Source organism: Dendropsophus ebraccatus, chromosome 7, assembly GCF_027789765.1.
Source record: "Dendropsophus ebraccatus isolate aDenEbr1 chromosome 7, aDenEbr1.pat, whole genome shotgun sequence".
NCBI classification, from domain to species: domain Eukaryota; kingdom Metazoa; phylum Chordata; class Amphibia; order Anura; family Hylidae; genus Dendropsophus; species Dendropsophus ebraccatus.
The window spans coordinates 113,503,558-113,524,287 of record NC_091460.1 but is presented as its reverse complement, the minus strand read 5'-3'; the positions used below and the strand labels follow the sequence as shown (position 1 = coordinate 113,524,287).

At 44.1% G+C, this 20,730-nt stretch overlaps 1 protein-coding gene across 4 annotated transcripts in view; it reads right to left on the bottom strand.

Annotated features, from left to right (window-relative positions):
• ARHGAP24 (Rho GTPase activating protein 24) overlaps nt 1-20,730 on the bottom strand; it is a 536,725-nt gene that overhangs the window by 50,846 nt on the left and 465,149 nt on the right. For all 4 annotated transcript variants that reach the window (XM_069978214.1, XM_069978213.1, XM_069978216.1 and 1 more), the window contains one exon: nt 3,670-3,792. In XM_069978214.1, coding sequence (XP_069834315.1) covers nt 3,670-3,792 — 123 coding nt within the window. The remainder of the gene's footprint in view (nt 1-3,669; nt 3,793-20,730) is intronic.

Genomic DNA, 20,730 nt, shown 5'->3' with positions numbered 1-20,730 from the left:
GACATTAACGGACGTCTTTTTAAATAGAAAAGGCGGACATCTTTTCTCTTTTTTTTGACGTTGGGTGAACATAGCCATGGAGTTATGGATATCAGTACCCTGCTGATAAGACATTACTGGCCTATTCTGTGCATCAATCGAAAATGCCCCTTCAAGGACTCCAGTAGTCCAGTGATCCACAATGCATTGACCTTCCTCTTTTTATTGTAGTAATATAGAAGAAAGTTTTGCAATTTTAGAACCTGTTCAATGCACATCTTTCACTAGCAAAGTAAATAAGAAATGACCCTGGACTTCACATGACTGACATGAATTCTGTATAGCATTGCACTTGCATAAATACGGCAACTATCCAGCTGTTCACTATGTTTCTGTAGAAATGCAAAAACGCACCTGACCTGTTCCTGTCTGAGCTGTTACTTACATCATTCAGATGTTCCAGGAATGCGTGTTTTCAATGTACGAGTTATATATATATATATACAGTGGCGTAGCTATAGGGGTCGCCGGGGTCGCCATGGCGACCGGGCCCCTACGCTAGGGGGGCCCGCACGGCCCCCCCTTGCCACTTGTGACACTGTCACTTTAAGCATACCGAGAAGCTGCGGCCGCGCAGCTTCTCGGGATGCACAGATCGCTTTGATGTTCTGCCCGCACAGTGAGCAGGCGGAACATTACAGCGATCAGAATACAGGAGAAGGACCTGTCAGCGTCCTCCTCCTGTATTCTCTCCCATAGGCTGCCGGCACTTCATACCAGCAGCCTATGGGAGGCCGGGCCGTGATCATGTGCCCGTCCGGCAGGCGTGATGATGTGACGTCATCACGCCTGCCGGAAGTCCCGTCCCTGCGGCTCGCAAGATGGAGCCCGAAGAGGAGGAGGAGAGCTGCTGCCTGCACAGCGCGGATTAGGTGAGTAGGATGTTTGTTTTTTTAGGGGCACCTCTGGGGGCATTATTAGTTCTTGAGGGCACCTCTGGGGGCATGATTATTGTATGGGGGCACCTCTGGGGGCATTATTATTGTATGGGGGCACCTATGGGGGCATTATTAGTTCTTGAGGGCACCTCTGGGGGCATTATTATTGTATGGGGGCACCTCTGGGGGCATTATTAGTTCTTGGGGGCACCTCTGGGGGCATCATTATTGTATGGGGGCACCTCTGGGGGCATTATTAGTATATGGGGGCACCTCTGGGGGCATTATTAGTATATGGGGGCACCTCTGGGGGCATTATTATTGTATGGGGGCACCTCTGGGGGCATTATTATTGTATGGGGGCACCTCTGGGGGCATTATTAGTTCATGGGGGCAACTCTGTGGGCGTTATTAGTTCATGGGGGCCACCTCTGGGGGCATTATTAGCTCATGGGGGCACCTCTGGGGGCATTATTAGCTCATGGGGGCACCTCTGGGGGCATTATTAGTTGATGGGGGCACCTCTGGGGGCATTATTAGCTCATGGGGGCACCTCTGGGGGCATTATTAGTATATGGGGGCACCTCTGGGGGCATTATTAGTTCATGGGGGCACCTCTGGGGGCACTATTAGCTCATGGGGGCACCTCTGGGGGCATTATTAGTTCATGGGGGCACCTCTGGGGGAACTATTAGCTCATGGGGGCACCTCTGGGGGCGTTATTAGTTCATAGGGGGCAACTCTGGGGGCATTATTAGTTCATGGGGGCACCTCTGGAGGCATTATTAGTTCATGGGGGCACCTCTGGGGGCATTATTAGTTCATGGGGGCACCTCTGGGGGCATTATTAGCTCATGGCGGCACCTCTGGGGGCATTATTAGCTCATGGGGGCACATCTGGGGGCATTATTAGTTGATGGGGGCACCTCTGGGGGCATTATTAGTTCATGGGGGCACCTCTGGGGGCATTATTAGTCCATGGGGGCACCTCTGGGGGCATTATTAGCTCATGAGGGCACCTCTAGGGCCATTATTTGTTCATGGGGGCACCTCTGGGGGCATTATTATTGTATGGGGCACCTCTGGGGGCATTATTATTGTATGGGGGCACCTCTGGGGCCATTATTAGCTCATGGGGGCACAGCAGGGGATCCTACATACAGGGGGCATCCCACATTCCTACTCACTTTACTACACATTACACCAAACAGTGCAGTTACTATGGGAGCCTACAGGAGGGAGGAAGGGAAGGAAGTTGCTAGAAATGTGCGGAGCCTAAATTGTTTGTCTCGCAGGTTCTAAGGGGATGAAACGTATCTGGAAGGAATCATCTTGGAGGACTGGGTCGGATGGAGAGGAAAAGGGAAAGTGACGCCTCAGATCAAAGAAGACGTCACCTGTGAGTCACTGTATGACGGTTTTCTTATTTTGTAGAACATCATTTAGTAGGGGTGCCCCGAGGTGGAAAAGGTTGGGAAGCACTGCGCTAATCTGTCCCGCTGCGCCCGCTGGCACATGCTGTCATCTGATTGGGCCTCTTACCTAATCAGATGACAGCAAGTACCAGCGCCGCCTCCTCCAGACATCTGCCTTGGCGGCCCAAGCTATGTCCTATGGCCGTATCTTTACCGCGTTGAGCTCCAGCTTGTGCTGCATCTACATTATCTGTACTCAGAGATATCACTGTGTTATCTGTGGTGTTACATAGGACTGCAGGGGACATCTACTACATGATCTGTACTCAGAGATATCACTGTGTTATCTGTGGTGTTACATAGGACTGCAGGGGACATCTACTACATGATCTGTACTCAGAGATATCACTGTGTTATCTGTGGTGTTACATAGGACTGCAGGTGACATCTACTACATTATCTGTACTCAGAGATATCACTGCGTTATCTGTGGTGTTACATAGGACTGCAGATGACTACTACATTATCTGTACTCAGAGGGATATCACTGTTATCTGTGGTGTTACATAGGACTGCAGGTGATATCAGGTGACTTCTCCAGGTTGCAGAAGTTCAAACTTCATCATGCCCTGCTGACAGTTTATAATGGGAGTTGTAGTTTTGCAGCATGTGGCTCTTCAGGTTGCAGCACTACAACCCCCATCGTTTCCAACTGGCAGTTCATGATGAGAGTTGTAGTTTTTCAGCTGTAGAGTCAAAGATTGGAATACAATGATTAGACAATGACAAAGTACAGTCCATTATCTATAGGGGGCAGTAGTGCAGTACATGAGGTGGAGGCAGTGACAGGGCATTAGAACATGGTGGCACATTAGAGTAATTGGATATAACGTTAGATAGGACTTTGCCTGATCGGGTGAGATGGGGGGCCCCAAGCTAAAATTTTGCACCAGGGCCCATCAGCCTTTAGCTACGCCCCTGTATATATATATATATATATATATATATATATATATATATATATATATATATATATATATATATATTATACTTGCTACTATGTCCTGCATACAATAGGTTCTTAGTACCATGTTTTTCTCTTTTAACATGCAAGGTGTGTAAATTTGTGTGTATAACTAAAGGGTTAACAGAGATTACGTATCAAAAAACACATGCGCCCGAAACGCATAGAGGTATATCTGGTGGAGTGTGAATGGTGTCTTGCCAAATATTTAAATTTCTGGAAAAAAGTACACATTGAACGCTGGATCCATCGTTTTCTTTGCTGAATTGATACTCCCAAATATTATTCTAATGCCCAAGGAATGCAAACTCACCTCCACCGAATGGTGCCCATATGACTCTTCGGATAGACTTTACCCAGTCTTCCATGTCATTCTGCGTACTGGCCATAAGAAGGTATGTCTCATGGTTTGCAGTCATTCGCTCCCGGTCTCCCCCTGTACAAAGCAAAAAGAAAATGATATAGATCAGGAAAAAAAATAAATAAATAGATCGAACATGGTTTGGAGTTAGTTTCATATATATTCCTAGTTCTCTATGGCCTATATAAGTGGCATTACAACGTGGCAGCTCCAGATGGGTTTTTCTCTGTCTGGATGTGTTTACCATGCTTGCCTCCTATCATTATTCTTGTTCTACCTCATCACCTGAATAGCATCCAGCCTCCTTCATACGGACAATGCCGCCGCTCCACTATTTACAGAACTTGGAGCTCCAGAACAATTACTTGAAAAAAAGGTTACACAAACAGGCAAGCGGCATTGGGGAGCAATGGTAATATATGCAAACCATTCATTCAAGATTTAAAAAAATAATGTAATTCTTCATCATAGCAACCGATAAACGACAACCGCCATACAATGCAGAGTATGCAGTTTGTAACACAGTTGTATGTTGGCTTTAAATATAGAAAAAAACAATTCAAGCACCTTGGAATAAATAGATACACCATATGTTTTTGTTTGGTGTAGACTAATAAAATTAGGCAACAATAAACCATGATAAATAATAAAAGTTAACCAGAGATAAGCCTCCTCGCTGTGTTTCAGTCTACAGGATTATCAGCATGCGCTGGAGACGGTCTTGTTGAAATCCTGCAGGGAGCGCTGCTGAGTTCTTCTATTGTCTGATAGTAGATGAACCAGAGGATGGGGCTGAGCAAAAGGGTCAGGGCCTCAGATTATTTGTCTCCTATTATGGGAAAAGCAGTGGGTATTAAGGGGAACTCAATGGGGAGAGCATGACCAGCCTGGAGGGTTCCCTTTATGGGAGTAGTCCAGTTTCGGCTAATAACTCTAACAAATGTTATTCTTTGTATAAAAAAAAGTTACTTAAGGTTTATAAAAAGTCCAAAAATTGTTATATATATCGATTCCCGGTGGTTTCCCAGATCAATGTTTCTATGTTAATGGAAACATTGTCTGACTATGCACTATGACTACAACCAGTCATGCACCTGTGGGTCCATCACATGACCAGCACAGATACTGGAAGAAACTAACAAAGGTTTCTATTAAAGGAGAACTCCAGGCAGGACCACTATTTTCATAATACCTCCGGAGGAGGTAGGTGAAAAAAAAAAAAAGTCCGAAGTCCTATTGCTAGACCAGGAAGTGGCTGAGGAATGGGGCAGTGGAATGCGGGCGCCAGTGCTGGGGCCTGGGAGGTAAGTGAATGTTATTTTTTCAGCTGCCCAGAGTTCCCCTTTAAACAAAGATCCTGGAGACCATAGACCATAAGGAATATATAGGATGTATATGGGAACATTGTATGACATTTCACTGTGCAAGTTTCACTATTTGCAGAGATCAAAATACTGCTTGATCAAAGGGAACCTGTCACCAAGATAATGTCATCTAATCTATTGGCATCATATTATAGAGCAGGAAGAACTGAGCAGATTGATATATATCTTTGTGGGAAAAATTCTGTATAACTTGTAACTTGTTGACTGAAATCCCAGATCATTCTATGCTAAGGAGTCCAGTGGGCGGTGTCACTCAATGGACTGGACTCTTTAGCATGGAAACATCAGAAATTACTATCAATAAATTACAAGTTATATTGAATCTTTTCCCATATATACATCAATCTGCTCAGCTCCTTCTGCTCTATATCAGGATGTCGATAGCTTAGGCAGCATTTACATGGTGACGGTTTCCCTTTAAGGAAATAATTGTTAGACAATTTTTGTTAAGTATTCATGTTTCCTGTTCCTTTAATAGCAGTAACTAAGTATGGTAACCATTTATCATGCTAAACCTGGAAACGGACAGATGACAGATCCTAGATGGCCATGAAGTAAATCGGCGGTGTATGAAACACTTAGGGGACTTATCAAAACTAGAGCAGAGTAAAAGTGGAGCAGATCCTCATAGCAACAAATCCAACTGTTACATTGGAGAGCTGAAAACTTATCTGGTTCATACTAGCAGCTGCCTCTTTCCTTGCAGTAGTTATGAATTTATACCATTTGTATCATTGCCTTTATTGAAGTATGTTTTTATTCAGTACGTGCAGGTTTGGGCTGGCACCCCAGAATACAGGAGGACTGCTATAGGCGCTGACACAATCATTAAGCCCAAAGATCTAGTGGAAGACCTCATTTATAGCTAATCACATACCATTTCTTTTCTTACTGTATAATTCAGAAATAGCATCCTAAGGGCCCTATTACACGGGATGATTATCGTGTGAAAAATCGTTATATCGTTCGCATTTAAACGATAATCGTTCTGTGTAATTGCAGGCAACGATTGAAAAATGGTTCGTATGCCGTTGATCGTTGATTTCGATCTGAACCTAAAATTATCATTAATCGTTCGCTGTAATTCCACATTCGTTTGCTTAAGTTCCGCATTTGTTCACTAATCGTTCAGTGTAATTGCAAATTGTTCATTGTTTTGCTGGGATCAGAAGGAGTAAACGATCATAGTAACGATGGCAATAACGATCGTAGTAATGATCGTCATTCTGTGTAATATGGTGAACGATTTCTGGTGAACGATAAACAATCTCTTTTGCAATCGTTTATCGTTAGTCGTTAAAAATCCTAAAGGTCCCCATACACCTTAGACTTTAGTCGGCCAAACCTGTCTCTCACAGTAGATTCATCTGCCAATCTAAGATGTATGGAATCTCCTGACTGTCCAATGACAGATAATGATGGTAATGGAAAATCTAGCTAGGGTGATGGAAAATCTATCCCATAGAGAATACAAGAACACTCAACCATGAACGTTCCTGTGTATGAGTTGGACAGGGGCTGGTCAGAAGAAAGAACTGACGGACAAACTATTGCGTTATGTGAGATATGCCCAGCGGCACCAAGTGGGGCTTGGAAAGACACCAACACTTGCAATAACACAAGGCTTCAACTTCATCCCGACAAGATGTATAACAGTAGCAGCAGAGAGACACAATGGGGGAGATTTATCAAACATGGTGTAAAGTGAAACTGGCTTAGTTGCCCCTAGCAACCAATCAGATCCCACCTTTTATTTTACAAAGTCTGATCGAGTCCGATTGTTTGGTATTTGAATACCAGTGACTGAAGTAGTTAGATGCCGCCCTAAGGAGCCCGAGAAAACGTGGTTACAGCCTATGGCCATGTTCAGACACTGTAAGTACATTGGCCATTGTTTGACACGGGCATATAAAACAAAGGCTGATGTCAGACATGTTCATTAAGATGATACCGCAGTATCAGGCGGATGAACATCACTTAATTTTAATTGGAATGTGGGCACATTCGGGTATGCCCACACTCCAATTTACCATAGCAGACAATGTAAAGTATGGCAGGGAGCCATACTTCACACTGTGAGCACAGGCTATGTTGTATGGCCTCTGTTCACTGGATAGCGGCCGCACAAAATAGACCTGTCAATTATTTTGTGTGGCTGCAGAGAACCATAGGGTGTATACACTACGGCCCTGGTTCCATAGACTGCTATGCAATTAAGCAGTGCCGTTGTTGCACCCTGTTGTTTAACGGCCAAGTACATTGGATAAACATAGCCTATGGCTGTATCCATGTTTTCCAGGACTCCCTAGGGCTGCATCCAACTTCTTCAGCCACCGGTAATTAAATGCCGAACAATTGGACTTGAGCAGGACTTGAGTATCTGGTATCAGTGACTTAATAACACAATACGCATGAACATATAAACACACAGACACATTTTAGGAAAAATACAATAATTAGAAAAATCTTAAAAAAAATGTTTTGTTATCCACTTTCTTCTTACCGCCTTCAAAAATGTACACAATCGGCTGCCATAGATATAAATCTCAATTACAATGTCAGAATTCGGGGGGAAAAAACGCAGCTGATTAAAAGAACTTGAAGTTTCTTCCTGTGGCGTCCATGTTACATTGCTATGTACACAGCCGCCTTATCACAGGTCATTTCCTATGAGTCCGCAAGTACTGGTCTAGTGCAATCGCAATACACTGTCAGTGTCTGTTCACACAGCCGTAATGAAAACAAGTCGTTTTTGAAGACTACAAAAAGTCAGTAGACTTGTTCATATATGTGCACTCACATGAGTGATTATGAAGTGACATTGGGATACATTGTATATACAATACAAATGTCATATCCACCATCAGTTTATGTCTCGGAGAAACAAGGACACTGGAAATTCATGTTTTTTTAATGAAATTATGGAAGAATTAGATCCAATTTCCCGGCAAACATTTAGTAGACTATCGGGTTCACAAATGAACAATATGTCCGTCCAGCATTGCACCTTCTATCTCCCCCCCTGGGGGGCACTCACTGTATGATCTGTATAGAGCTGGCTTCTCTCACCTATTTCTCTTCCAGTAGATTTATTGCATTCAATGTTCAAATTTCCCAGACAACACAGTACTTATACGAGATATGAGTAGTATAACCACCTCCCGTGGGTACTACCATGTTTCTCTGGAAATAAGACCTAGCTTTATATTGCAGGCTTTCTGGAGTATTACAAGCTGCAGGGGAGGCAGGAGGGGTAATAAAATGCCCAGAAGGGGACAGTGGATATGGGGGTACGTAGGGTACGTGAGTAATTTATACAGTATGGGGGGAGGAACTACAGAGGGGGGAGGGAAGTATCAGTATGGCCTTACTGAAGAGGGGGATGTATACAGTATGGGGGAAAAAATACAGAAGGGGGATGTATACAGTATGGGGGCTACCTGCAGAGAGGATGTATACAGTATGGGGGAAACAACTACAGAGGGGGGAGGGAGGTATACAGTATGGGGGAACAACTACAGAGGAGGGGAGGTACAAAGTATGGGGGAAGAACTACAGAGAAGGGAGGGGGTATACACTATGGAGGCCTTACTCAAGAGGGGGATGTATACAGTATGGGGGAACAACTACAGAAGGGGGAGGTATACAATATGGGGGCTAACTGCAGAGAGGATGTATACAGTATGGGGAAACAACTACGGGGGGGGGGGGGTTATACAGTATCGAGGAACAACTGCAGAGTGGGGAGGGAGGTATACAGTATGGGGGCCTTATTCCATAGGGAAGATGTAAACAGTATGGGGGGATAACCACAGAGGGGGAGGGAAGTATACAGTATGGTGGAACAACTACAGAGGGGGAGGGAGGTATACAGTATGGTGGAACAACTACAGAGGGGGAGGGAGGTATACAGTATGCGGGAACAACTACAGAGGAGGGGAGGGAGGTATACAGTATGCGGGAACAACTACAGAGGGGGAGGGAGGTATACATTAAGGGGGGTGTTACTGCAGAGGGGGAGTATACAATATGGGGGGAAAACAACAGAGAAGGGGGAAGGTATACAGTATGGAGGTCTAACTACAGGGGAACTTACAGTGTAGGAGCCTAAGAACAGTGGAACATACAGTATAGCACTCTACCATATACCCTGTAGAGGTATGCTGTGTTTCTCTGAAAATGAGCCCTACCCTGAAAATAAGCCCTAGCCTTTTTTTCGGAGGGGTAGCACTTCATTGGCCGTATAGATTGGCATTAGGATCAAGCGGATTTGGTCACTCTACTACATAGATATTACAGATACATACAGTACATCCATGATCGATTCTTACTATACAAGTAAGCCACTAAAGCTGGTAGAACATTATTTTAAATGTTTTTTACATTCCTACCTCAAAATTTGACAATGATTGTATTTAGAAAGGACAACTTCCCACTATTCTTAGAAATAGTGAGGACTTCTGATAGCATCAGACATCTTCTTAGGCTTACCAGTATGAGCTCACAGTAATCCAATCCAAAGCTGTAGGAGATCAGCAAATATCCCATCATCAGATAGAAAGAGCAGTTTTCCAGACCCTGTCAGCCAGTAAATGAGAGGGATACCGCATACACTGATGCAGCTTGATCGCTCCCAGGCTTATCGCTGCTGATTCAACAGTTTCTATTAAGCCGCAAACAGCTGATATTTAGTGTACACCAATGATATAAATTTTTGGTTTCTATGTTCTTTTTAGATGTCAAGCTAGGAAACCGATTCAGTACAAAGCTGATAACTCAATAATAGAAGCCCAGTACAGCACACTTGTTTGTGTATTTAGGATACTTTGAGTGCTTTCTATTAATATTATTATACATCTCTACAGCACAAAAAGTGCCAGACCAATCTACACTGTATATACAGTATATATATATATATATATATATATATATATATATAATGCATTCATTCATTAGAAAGTCACCAAAAATTTACAAGTTGGTGATCAGGACAACGCCAAAAATAGCAAATGGCAGATGGCATTAAAGTGATACTTTCACCCCCTCCTCTTACTCTATGTGCGGTTCCCCACACCATCCACAAGCTTAGATGCTGCATATTCAATATACATCTATATAACACTTGTCTTTGTCTTCTTCCTGCTACAACATTATTTAATTTATTTGGTGAACAGTGTCAACTAGGAGGGGCTTTGTGACAATTGGGCCATCCCTCTAGCCAGATGGGATGGGACTCAACTGCTGTGAAGCCCCGCCTAGTTGACACTGTTAACTGATTAAATGAAGCGACAATGACAATATAACTTTAAATAAAAACAGACATCATATAGTAATGAAAATATATCCAAATAAAGTTTAAGTATGATATGATGATTAGAGTTGAGCAAACTTTGAGCACACTCAGGCTCATCTGAATTTCATTAACGTTGGCTGCTGAAGAAGTTGGATGCAGCCATAAGGCAGCCTGGAAAACGTAGTCTTAGTTGAGCTTCGGTGGAGAAAGGACACAGCTCAGATACCTCTCCATAGTGGTTCTACTTGGCCCCCCCAAAGTCTTAGTCTTAGTCAGTACCCCACATGGGTAGGACGCAGGACAATCACCTCTTACAAAATTCTTTCTTGAAGCACCCGAACGCTAAGTGATGCAGTGCTAAGCCCTTCAGGAGAGGACTAGCCAACAGATCACGTCAACCAACACCGAGGACTAGGAGTAACCCCAGTGCAGGACAGTGTCCACTAAAGAGCCCAAGAGCTAGGAACTGATCTGAGTTGAGCAAAGTTACTGGAAAGTCTATGAACCTCATCTCGCAGCGCAAGTGTCAGCAGGAAACCCCCCAGAACTCTGCTCATCCCAGGTAACAAGGTTCAGGGCCTGTGTCACCCATTAGTACGGTTCAGCCAAAGCTAGTGGGCATAAGGTGGTGTGAAGACTATATGGAAACTCAAAACACAGGCACAGGTTTTTTCATTCTTCTTCTTCTACAAGTATTCTTCTATACACTCCAACATCCCGGCAGAACACATTACTACTTGGGTTGATACTTTCACGACACCCTTCTCTCTACTATGCTACCTCAGTACAACCATATCAACTCTTCTACATCCTACTCAGCACTTATCACACAGATCTGGTGGTTCTATGTTCGAGTATTTATTGAAACTGTATCAAGTATATGTCAAGATCTATTATATTACCTGCTGCACATTTACAAGTAGTAAATCAAGTCAACGTTATCCATAGAGTCTGTGATTATTCATCACCACCTGCACAGCATTTACACCGCAACCTTGGGACATTTCCCCTTTCTGTGGGTGGGGGGTCCTACCATTACTTGGGAGGGTCATTACATCTCTCTGGCCACCTGTGACTACACTATCCCAAGGGACCCGGAAGCAACCCGACAGGATACCGACCACAGGGGAAAAGGGTACAACCGGCCTCACTCCTTAAAAGCAGGCGTGCCATCACACCTGTGTGCCCGACAGGCATTGACGCCACGTGACAAACCCTTGATGTCCGGCTGTATCTCGGCCATCCACCACAGTAGTGGCATCACACTTCCATCTAACAAGTGACCGTCCGTCCACCCTACAACATCATCCTGGGGGCTCACCACACTGAGAACCTGGCCAATCATTATAGTGAAGAGGTAGACGTGCTAAGCAGCGTGCTCTGTCACTTCTTCTCTGCTATAGGCTGCTAATACAAGCAGCCTGCAGAGTTATAATGGAAGTCTATGGAACTTCTGACAATTCTGTATACCTGAAGTCTCGTAGGCTTCCATTATAACATAGGCTGTTTGTATTCACAGTTTAGAGCTGGGATGAAGTGCACGCTGCTGAGCATGTCAGCTACTTTGTTTGAGTTATCGGCGGGGGTCTCACATCCGGACCCACCACTGATACAAACCTCTGACATGTCGTTTGTTTAAATAATTAGTACACTTTAAAGAAAATGCACTTCTTTCTATGGGCAACATGTGATTGAGCAAATCAATATAGTTTTGTGGGAAAAGATTCATTAGAAATTGTAATTTATTGATCTAAGTCTCTCAGCAGGGATTTGGATCAAGTTCTGCTGAATCTTTTCTTACAAAACTGCATATCAATCTGCTCAGCTCCTCCTACTCTATAACATGCAATACAATGTTAATGGATCTATCACCATCATGTTATATAGCAGGACGATCTGAGCAGATTGATATATATCTTTGTGGGAAAAGATTCAGTATAACTTGTAATATGTTCATTGAAATCTTTGTTCATTCTGTGTTCTGAGGAGTCCTGTGGGCGGTGTCACCAAGTGTTAGGATCACCTACTGGACTCTTTAGCATGGAAACATCAGGTTTTTCAATCAATAAATGACAAGTTATACTGAACCTTTTCCCAAAAATATATATATCAATCTGCTCAGCTCTTCCTGCTCTAAAACATGATGTCGATAGCTTAGGTAGCATTTTCATGGTGACGGTTTCCCTTTAAGCAAAGTACGGCTAAATATAAATATATCTTAATTCATGATTAAATGTAGAATACTAAAATGATGGAAGATGGAACAGATGCCAAAACATTGTCTCATAAAATCAAATATCCTCCCCTGTTTTACATATCAGCATGTAAACTTTGCTGCAGACTTTTCCATGAGTAACATCAATCTTTCCTAAAAGGCCTGTCAAATGTGAAGTCATTATGTATGCAAACAGTAAGCATTTCATAATGGAATGACACCGGGCTGTGAATTGTGAGCTATTCACTCCAGATCTCAAACTGTTACTAAGAAAATGTGCAAGTAAAAAAGCATCAAAACACTATAATACTATAATAGTAGATAAAGACCCAAAAACATAAATGAGTTTATAGAAGTATTTATATTAGGAAGAACTTTTGCAGATTTTTTTTTTCTTCCTTTTTGCTACTTTACGTGTTTTACAGTAAGAAATATAGTAATATCTACATTATATCTGCTGGTAGAGGTTTGGGCTAACCAAAACATCTCTCTAACCATGACAACTCCTGACCTACAATCCATCACGTTTCTATTTTCAGCTGGCAGTGAAAATTATGACTTTCTTTGTTCTTCATTACTTGGCACATGAGCAAGGACAACCTTGGAATGGGCAAGAAGGGCATTCACTAGTACATTGGTTATTAGGAAAGATGGTCAGACACAGATATGCTGCTGTTCAATGTGATTACCTGGTAGTAATTCTGGATCAAGGCCACTCAGCACCTTACCATGCCCATTTGGCAATTGTGACATAGACCCCCACAAAAAGTTGCACAATTTTTGCACAAATGCTTGCTTGGTAATTGTATGAGTAGCATAGAATCCTTAGGGTGCTTGCATTGTATGGTCAGCTCTCCTGGGACACAGCACCAAAACCTTTTAAAAATTTTGGAAGCAGCAGGCCAGTATTGGATATGGTTCTGCAGTATATAGAGCAGTCATGTCAAACTCTGGCCCACAAGCCAAATCTGGCCTGTGGTGCCACTAATTTTGGCCCACCAGGCAATTCAGAGTTTGAATTACATCTGGCTTGCCATGGTTACTATACAAGAGACTATGGGGGAAGGCTGGCTACCATATGAGACTATGGGGGAGGCCTGGCTACTATATGAGACTATTGGGGAGGGCTGGCTACTATATGAGACTATTAGGGGGGGCTGGCTACTATAAAGGAGACTATTGGGGAGGACTGGCTACTATATGAGACTACTGGGGAGGGCTGGCTACTATATGGAACACTTGGGGGGCTGGCTACTATTTGTGCACTACTGGGAGGGCTGGCTAGTATGTGAGACTACAGGTGAGGGCTGGATACTATATAGGACACTTGGAGGGCTGGCTACTATTTTGGCACTATAGGGGATGACTGGCTACTATAAAAGAGACTATTGGGGAGGGCTGGCTACTAAATAAGAGACTATGTAGGAAGGCTGGCTACTTTATAAGAGAATATGGGGAGGGCTGGCTACTATATGATACTACAGGGGAGGGCTGGCTACTGTATGGGACGACAGAGGAGGGCTAGCTACTATATGGGACTACAGGGTAGGCTGGCTACTATAAAGGAGACTATTGGGGAGGGCTGGCTACTCTATGGGACGCTTAGGGGGGCTGGCTACTATTTGGGCACTATTGGGAGGGCTGGCTAATATGTGGGGCAATTTTGGTTGGGTTTGCTATTATATGGGTTGGGGTTTAACTATATCATAGCAATTTATCATGTAATCTATCATAGTGCACAGTGCTGGGAGACTCACACCACTGGCAGTGCCAGGAACACCTAATGCTGCTCTGACAGGCCTGCTGCATTCCCGCTTTATTCTTGCTTCAATAATTATCAAAGTTGGCCCGCGACTTTGTCCCATTTATATAGAGGAAGTGTTACTACTTTACTTTATATGAGATGGAATCATTGGTATAAGAGCTTTTGGACTACAACCGAATAACTAAGCAGGGTAGCAGTATATGAGAGCGGGGCATGAGGGAATCAGTAGCGGTCTTGGGCACCACACATCCCACGCAATTGCGTGGGGCCCCCGACATCCAGGGAGGCCCCGCTCTGGTGCCCAAGACCGCTGCGGCTAACTATGTGCGCTCGTAACGAGCGCACATAGTTACAGGCAGCAGCGGCACTGACAAGGCAGGAGCCATTGGCTCCCTCCCTGTCAGTCACTCTTGTGGCCGCAGGAAGTGTTTTCCCTGCGGTCACAAGAGGCCGCTCTGTGTCTCTGGTGTCGTTGCTCGACGCGTCACTGGAGCGCCGGTGCCATGACAACGGGAGAGCGGCCTTATGTGACCGCAGGGGAAACACTTCCCGCGGCCACAAGAGGGAAGAGAAGAGACGAGAAGAGAAGAGGAGATGCCAGTCCCAGGTGAGTAAAAATGTTTTTGTTTTTTTTTGTGTTATATACTATATAGGAGGTAGAGCACACAGTGGGGGCCTATATAAAACGGGGGGAGCGCACAGGGGGGCTATATAAACGGGGGGAGCGCACAGGGGGCTATATAAACGGGAGGAGCGCACAGGGGGGCTATATAAATGGGGGGAGCGCACAGGGGCTATATAAACGGGGGGAGCGCACAGGGGGCTATATAAACGGGGGGAGCGCACAGGGGGCTATATAAACGGGGGAGCGCACAGGGGGGCTATATAAACGGTGGGAGCACACAGGGGGGCTATATAAACGGGGGGAGCGCACAGGGGGCTATATAAATGGGGGGAGTGCACAGGGGGCTATATAAACGGGGGGAGCGCACAGGGGGCTATATAAACGGGGGAGCGCACAGGGGGGCTATATAAACGGGAGGAGCGCACAGGGGGGCTATATAAATGGGGGGAGCGCACAGGGGCTATATAAACGGGGGGAGCGCACAGGGGGCTATATAAACGGGGGGAGCGCACAGGGGGTTATATAAACGGGGGGAGCGCACAGGGGGCTATATAAACGGGGGAGCGCACAGGGGGGCTATATAAACGGTGGAAGCACACAGGGGGGCTATATAAACGGGGGGAGCGCACAGGGGGCTATATAAATGGGGGGAGTGCACAGGGGGGCTATATAAACGGGGGAGCGCACAGGGGGGCTTCATAAATGGGGGGAGCACACAGTGGGGGTCTATATAAACGGGGGAGCGCACAGGGGGGCTATATAAACGGGAGCACACAGGGGGGCTCTATATAAGTGGGGGAGTGCACGGGGGCTATATAAACGGGGGGTACGCACAGGGGGGCTATATAAACGGGAGCACACAGGGGGCTATATACAAGTGGGGGAGCTCACAGGGGGCTATATACAAGTGGGGGAGCTCACAGGGGGGCTATATAGGGGGGAGCACACAGGGGGGCTATATACAAGTGGGGGAGCTCACAGGGAGGCTATATACAAGTGGGGGAGCACACAGGGGGTATATAAAACTGGGGGCAGCACACGGGGTATATACAACTGAGGGCAGCACACGGGGGGTATATACAACTGGGGGGAGCACACGGGGGATATACGACTGGGAGCAGCACCCAGGGGGTCTATATAGTATACTGGGGGAGCACACAGGGGGGCTATGTATAACTGGGTGATCACACAGGTCTATATATAACTGCGGGAGCACACAGGGGGGTCTATATACCACTGGGGACAGCACACAAGAGGTATATACTACTGGGGGCAGCACACAAGTGGTATTTACTACTGTCGGCAGCGCACAAGGGGTCTATATAACTGGGGGCAGCACACAGCGGTCTTAATTACATTGGGACTGCACAGAAGTGCCTATATGCCTCACTACTATACTGGGGCACAGAACATACCTCATTATTAAGTGGGAGCAGAGGGACACCTTTAATCTGTGGGGGCACAGAGGGGCGTAACTACTATATAGACGTAGAGGGGACCTAACTACTGTATGTGTTGGAGCCTAAAATATTTCTCTGACAGATTCTGGAGGGAAGATTCACAGCCAGGAGAAGACTTCAAGGTGGCTCACGCTGGATGGAGAGAGAAAGAAAAAAAAGTAAAAGACGCTGATCAGAGAAGACACCTCCTGTAAGTCACTGGATGTAACTGCACTCTTTTATAGGGTCTGTAGTGATAGGGGTCATGGTGTGGCAGTATTATGTTATGGAATCATTGGTAATATCTTCCTGTTTTGTTCAGAGCAGTTTTGAGGTGATATGTAATCTCTGTATGATGGTAGGAGGGTTATAAGAGGACTACTGGGGGGGGGCAGCGCATGTCGAGGAGGGGGGGCATGGGGGGGCCCCAGACATGACTTTGCTTGGGGCCCCAGAAATGCCAAGACCGCCCCTGGAGGGAATGTGGCAGGTTCAATAATCACCATCTCAAATTACCATATAAGAAGGACCAGGGGGCAGTGACCTGTAGTTATTGATATCAGAACAGCAAAAAGATCAGAAAAAGAATTAGCATTAAATCTTTTTAGATGACTAGACAGATGATCAGAGGAGAAGAACAGTGCAAAGCTTAGCTTTCTTCTTTTGCTACATTACCTTACAATTCAGACACATTATACAGTGGTGATATTTTAAACTCAATTTACATTCCGGCTTCTTCCTCTTTGCTAAATGGAAATTTGCATAAAATTAAGCCGTGACTAACTAATTGATCTAGGACATTTAGTTAATATATCAGATTTAATAACATGCAGATGAAACTGATTTTCTTTTATTGCTAAACAAATTATAGCTCATTTCTCTAGGTGGACATATGACTCATTTAGAGCAAACCATAAAATTGTAGTTAATTAAGTCAAATGTGAATTGATATCTTGTGATCCCAAGCATGGTCCCTTTTTTTTCTTTTAAATCAACTGATGTCAGAAGGTTATTTAGATTTTTAATTTATTCCTATTTAAAAAATCTCAAGCCTCCCAGTACTTATCAGCTGCTGTATGTTCTGCAGGAAGTGGTGTATTCTTTCCAGTCTGACACAGTGTTCTCTGCTGCCACCTCTGTCCATGTCAAGAATTGTCAAGATCAATAGCAAATCCCGTTAAAAAACTTCTCCTACTCTGGACAGTTCCTGTCATGGACAGAGGTGGCAGCAGAGAGCACTGTGTCAGACTGGAAAGAATACACCACTTCCTGCAGGACATACAGCAGCTGATAAGCACTGGGAGACTGGAGTAATTTACAAATCTGTATATCTTTCTTTTTTGGTTTTTGGTTTTCAAATTCAATCGGACTAACCCTTCAATACAACCTACATTTGAATACTTTGCTTGACTTTGTACATATATTCAGTTCCATACCTTACATAAGTAAGAATTTATTCCTCCATAAAGCGCTGTCGGCTCACTCTCTGGGGCCATGGATGTGCTCCTATCGGTGCTCCGAACTGAGGATTACACTGCTAACAGCACAGGAACGGTGCAGAGGAGGAAGGTACGAGACATATCTAACTCCTCTGTGTCCTGTGCGTAATAGGGATTTTCCTTCAAATAAAATCCATCACTTATTTATTGCCAAGGGATTACCATTAAAGGGGAACAAAGCCAAATCTAACCTGCTGATAGTTCCTCTTTAATGGTAAACCCTTGTCAATAAAGTTATGGATTTTATTTGAAGGAAAATCCCTTTACGTATCCTCTACAGCCAGACATATGATCTGATTGATTATTTTAACTCTATGTAATTGTCATGTGAGCTCCCACAATGCACAACTCAGATTCAAGAAACCTGAATAATATAAATACTAGATCAACTAACGTCCATTTGTTTGGCTCCTGAAACCCGGTGTCGGACTGGTGTATCTGGGGCCCACCAGAGGAAATAACCCTGGGGGCCCGCCAATGAAGAACCAGTGAGAAACGACATGTCAGTCAGTGTTTGTGCAGGTTCTAAAGCTGGGAGCCCACCGGAGGATTCTCCGGTCCTCTGGTGGGCCAGTCCAACACTGCTGAAACCCCTAGCTGATTTTTCTTTTTTAGGGGAAAGACATGGCTAGCTATACATGTACACTCTATGCTGATAAGACAATTCTTGCTTTGCAATGAGACAGACCCTTTAAACTGAGAAACATTGTAGAAGCTGGAAGTACCATGTGTTTCAGCCCCTTTAAACTGAGAAATACAGTTACAGCTGGAAGTACTGCACGTTTTAATGAAAGGAAGAAAGAAAGGAAGAGTTATGTAAAATTCTTCAAAGTTTACATCTGAACTTTCATATATATGTAGTTTTTTAAGGATTCATAACAATTTAGATCTAGGGAGCCCCCTGGTGGCACCACGGCAGAATGGCATGGAGGTTATTTTCAAGAAATAAAAACTTTATTGGATCTGAATGAAAATCACTATAAATGGATACTTCTTTGGTGTACTTATTTTTAATATAATAATAGATTGCTTCAAAGTTTTATTAAATTATATTCTCTAATTGCCGCAGAAGCTGTAGCTGTCCATAACACGACTGGTGACGTACGTATTGATCCTTCTAAATGTCAGCATCCACTGGATAGATCACAGCCTACTCTGTCTCATATTAATTCCTCTCGCACGTCTGAGTTCCGGTGTAGGCGAGCAGAAGTAAAACTGCTTTCCTTTTTTCAAAAGACATTTAATCTGTTTTCCTCTACAGTGTCAGCAGAGTAAGTGAGAATAAATAGGTTTCTCAATTGAATTGCATCAGCTCATTCCAAATTCATTATGTGGAGTCCTGCTAGGAGTGCAGAGGTGGCCATGTCCAAAAGACTAGAGATACAGCAACTGCCATTGTTTTTTTTTTATTATAATCTCTTATACTGCACCAAAGCAATACTCTGTATTATTTATTACAATGATCATAGTCTGATATGTATTGATTTAAGCTGTACTGAGCTCCCTATTGTATAAATCCCCATAATCTTACATGTGTAAAGCGTACATCCAGTTTTATAATATCTGTCTATATCACATCATAGAATGGCTTATATTTTCCAAAATACTAGTACTCTGGTACCCCATTAATTCTGTTCTTCCCAATTCCTTCAGCATCCAAGTCTATATTGGTTATAGCTACATTATTAGAATTATACTACTATAGTTCATTGCCTCTGAAATGGTGAGGTTGGCCTAGCTAATGAGACAGTTTTCTCTGTAGTGATCACACCCTACAGAGACCTTATTGCAGTACTCTGCTCTAGGGGCTTTAACCACTTTTGAGTCAAAGACACAACTTGTACTCATGGCTATACTGATTTGTCTATTGCTGGGCAAGGGTGTTAAGTGACATTGACACGTCCAGTAGTACAAGCCCCAGTTAAGGTAAAACCAGCCATTGGGATTACCCTTAGGTTTGCAGAGGGTACGTTGTCATCGGTGAATATGTTCTTCTATAAACCACTATCTGTAGACCACAGCTCCTGGGGAATGTAGGGTGTGGAGAGAACGGGAAAGCCCCTAAGAGTGGATAGGTTGTGGTCCCTTCTTGGCGGTAGCCGCACTTGAGGTGTACTAGCCTGACATGGCTAGTAGTCTGGAACACTGGAAAATTGGCAGGATCAGGAAATAATTTTGGGATCTGAATGTGGGCTTTGGCTGGATGGTCACAAAGCGGGAAGACTCTCACTGGCCCAAGGCTTTTGTAGGACACACTTAGCATGAACTAACTTGTACTACTCTCTGAATACATGACCCTCTCCCCCTCTACTTGTATCCTTTACTATTGGTGGAGAGTACCTTTCTGTCAAGTGACCTTTACAGGGATTGGTCGACCAGTCAACTGCCGGTGCCAGACAGTATACACATGGTTACTTCCCTTCAGCATGCTTACAGTAATAGAACAGTATATAGCCAAATCTAGTAACCAAAATGCTGAGAGACATGAACATCCTCAGATTACCTTGCAGTGTCAATCTACATATACATATATACCTTTAGCAGTGACACATGGGTTGTAGGACACTGCACCTAATATAGTTTAAGGTTCTTTAAGGGGTTGAGCATTGATTTAAAAGGGAAGATGACAGCTATTAGTGGCACTAGAGAACCACTATTTCTTCCTTCTAGAGGGGAGTTTCATTGAGTTCTTTTAGCCAGGAAGCATTGCCTGGCCTATAAGTCTCCAAGGCAATCTTGGCAATCTCAGAAAAAATGCTGCAGCAACCTGCAAGTGTCATGGTTCATGTTAT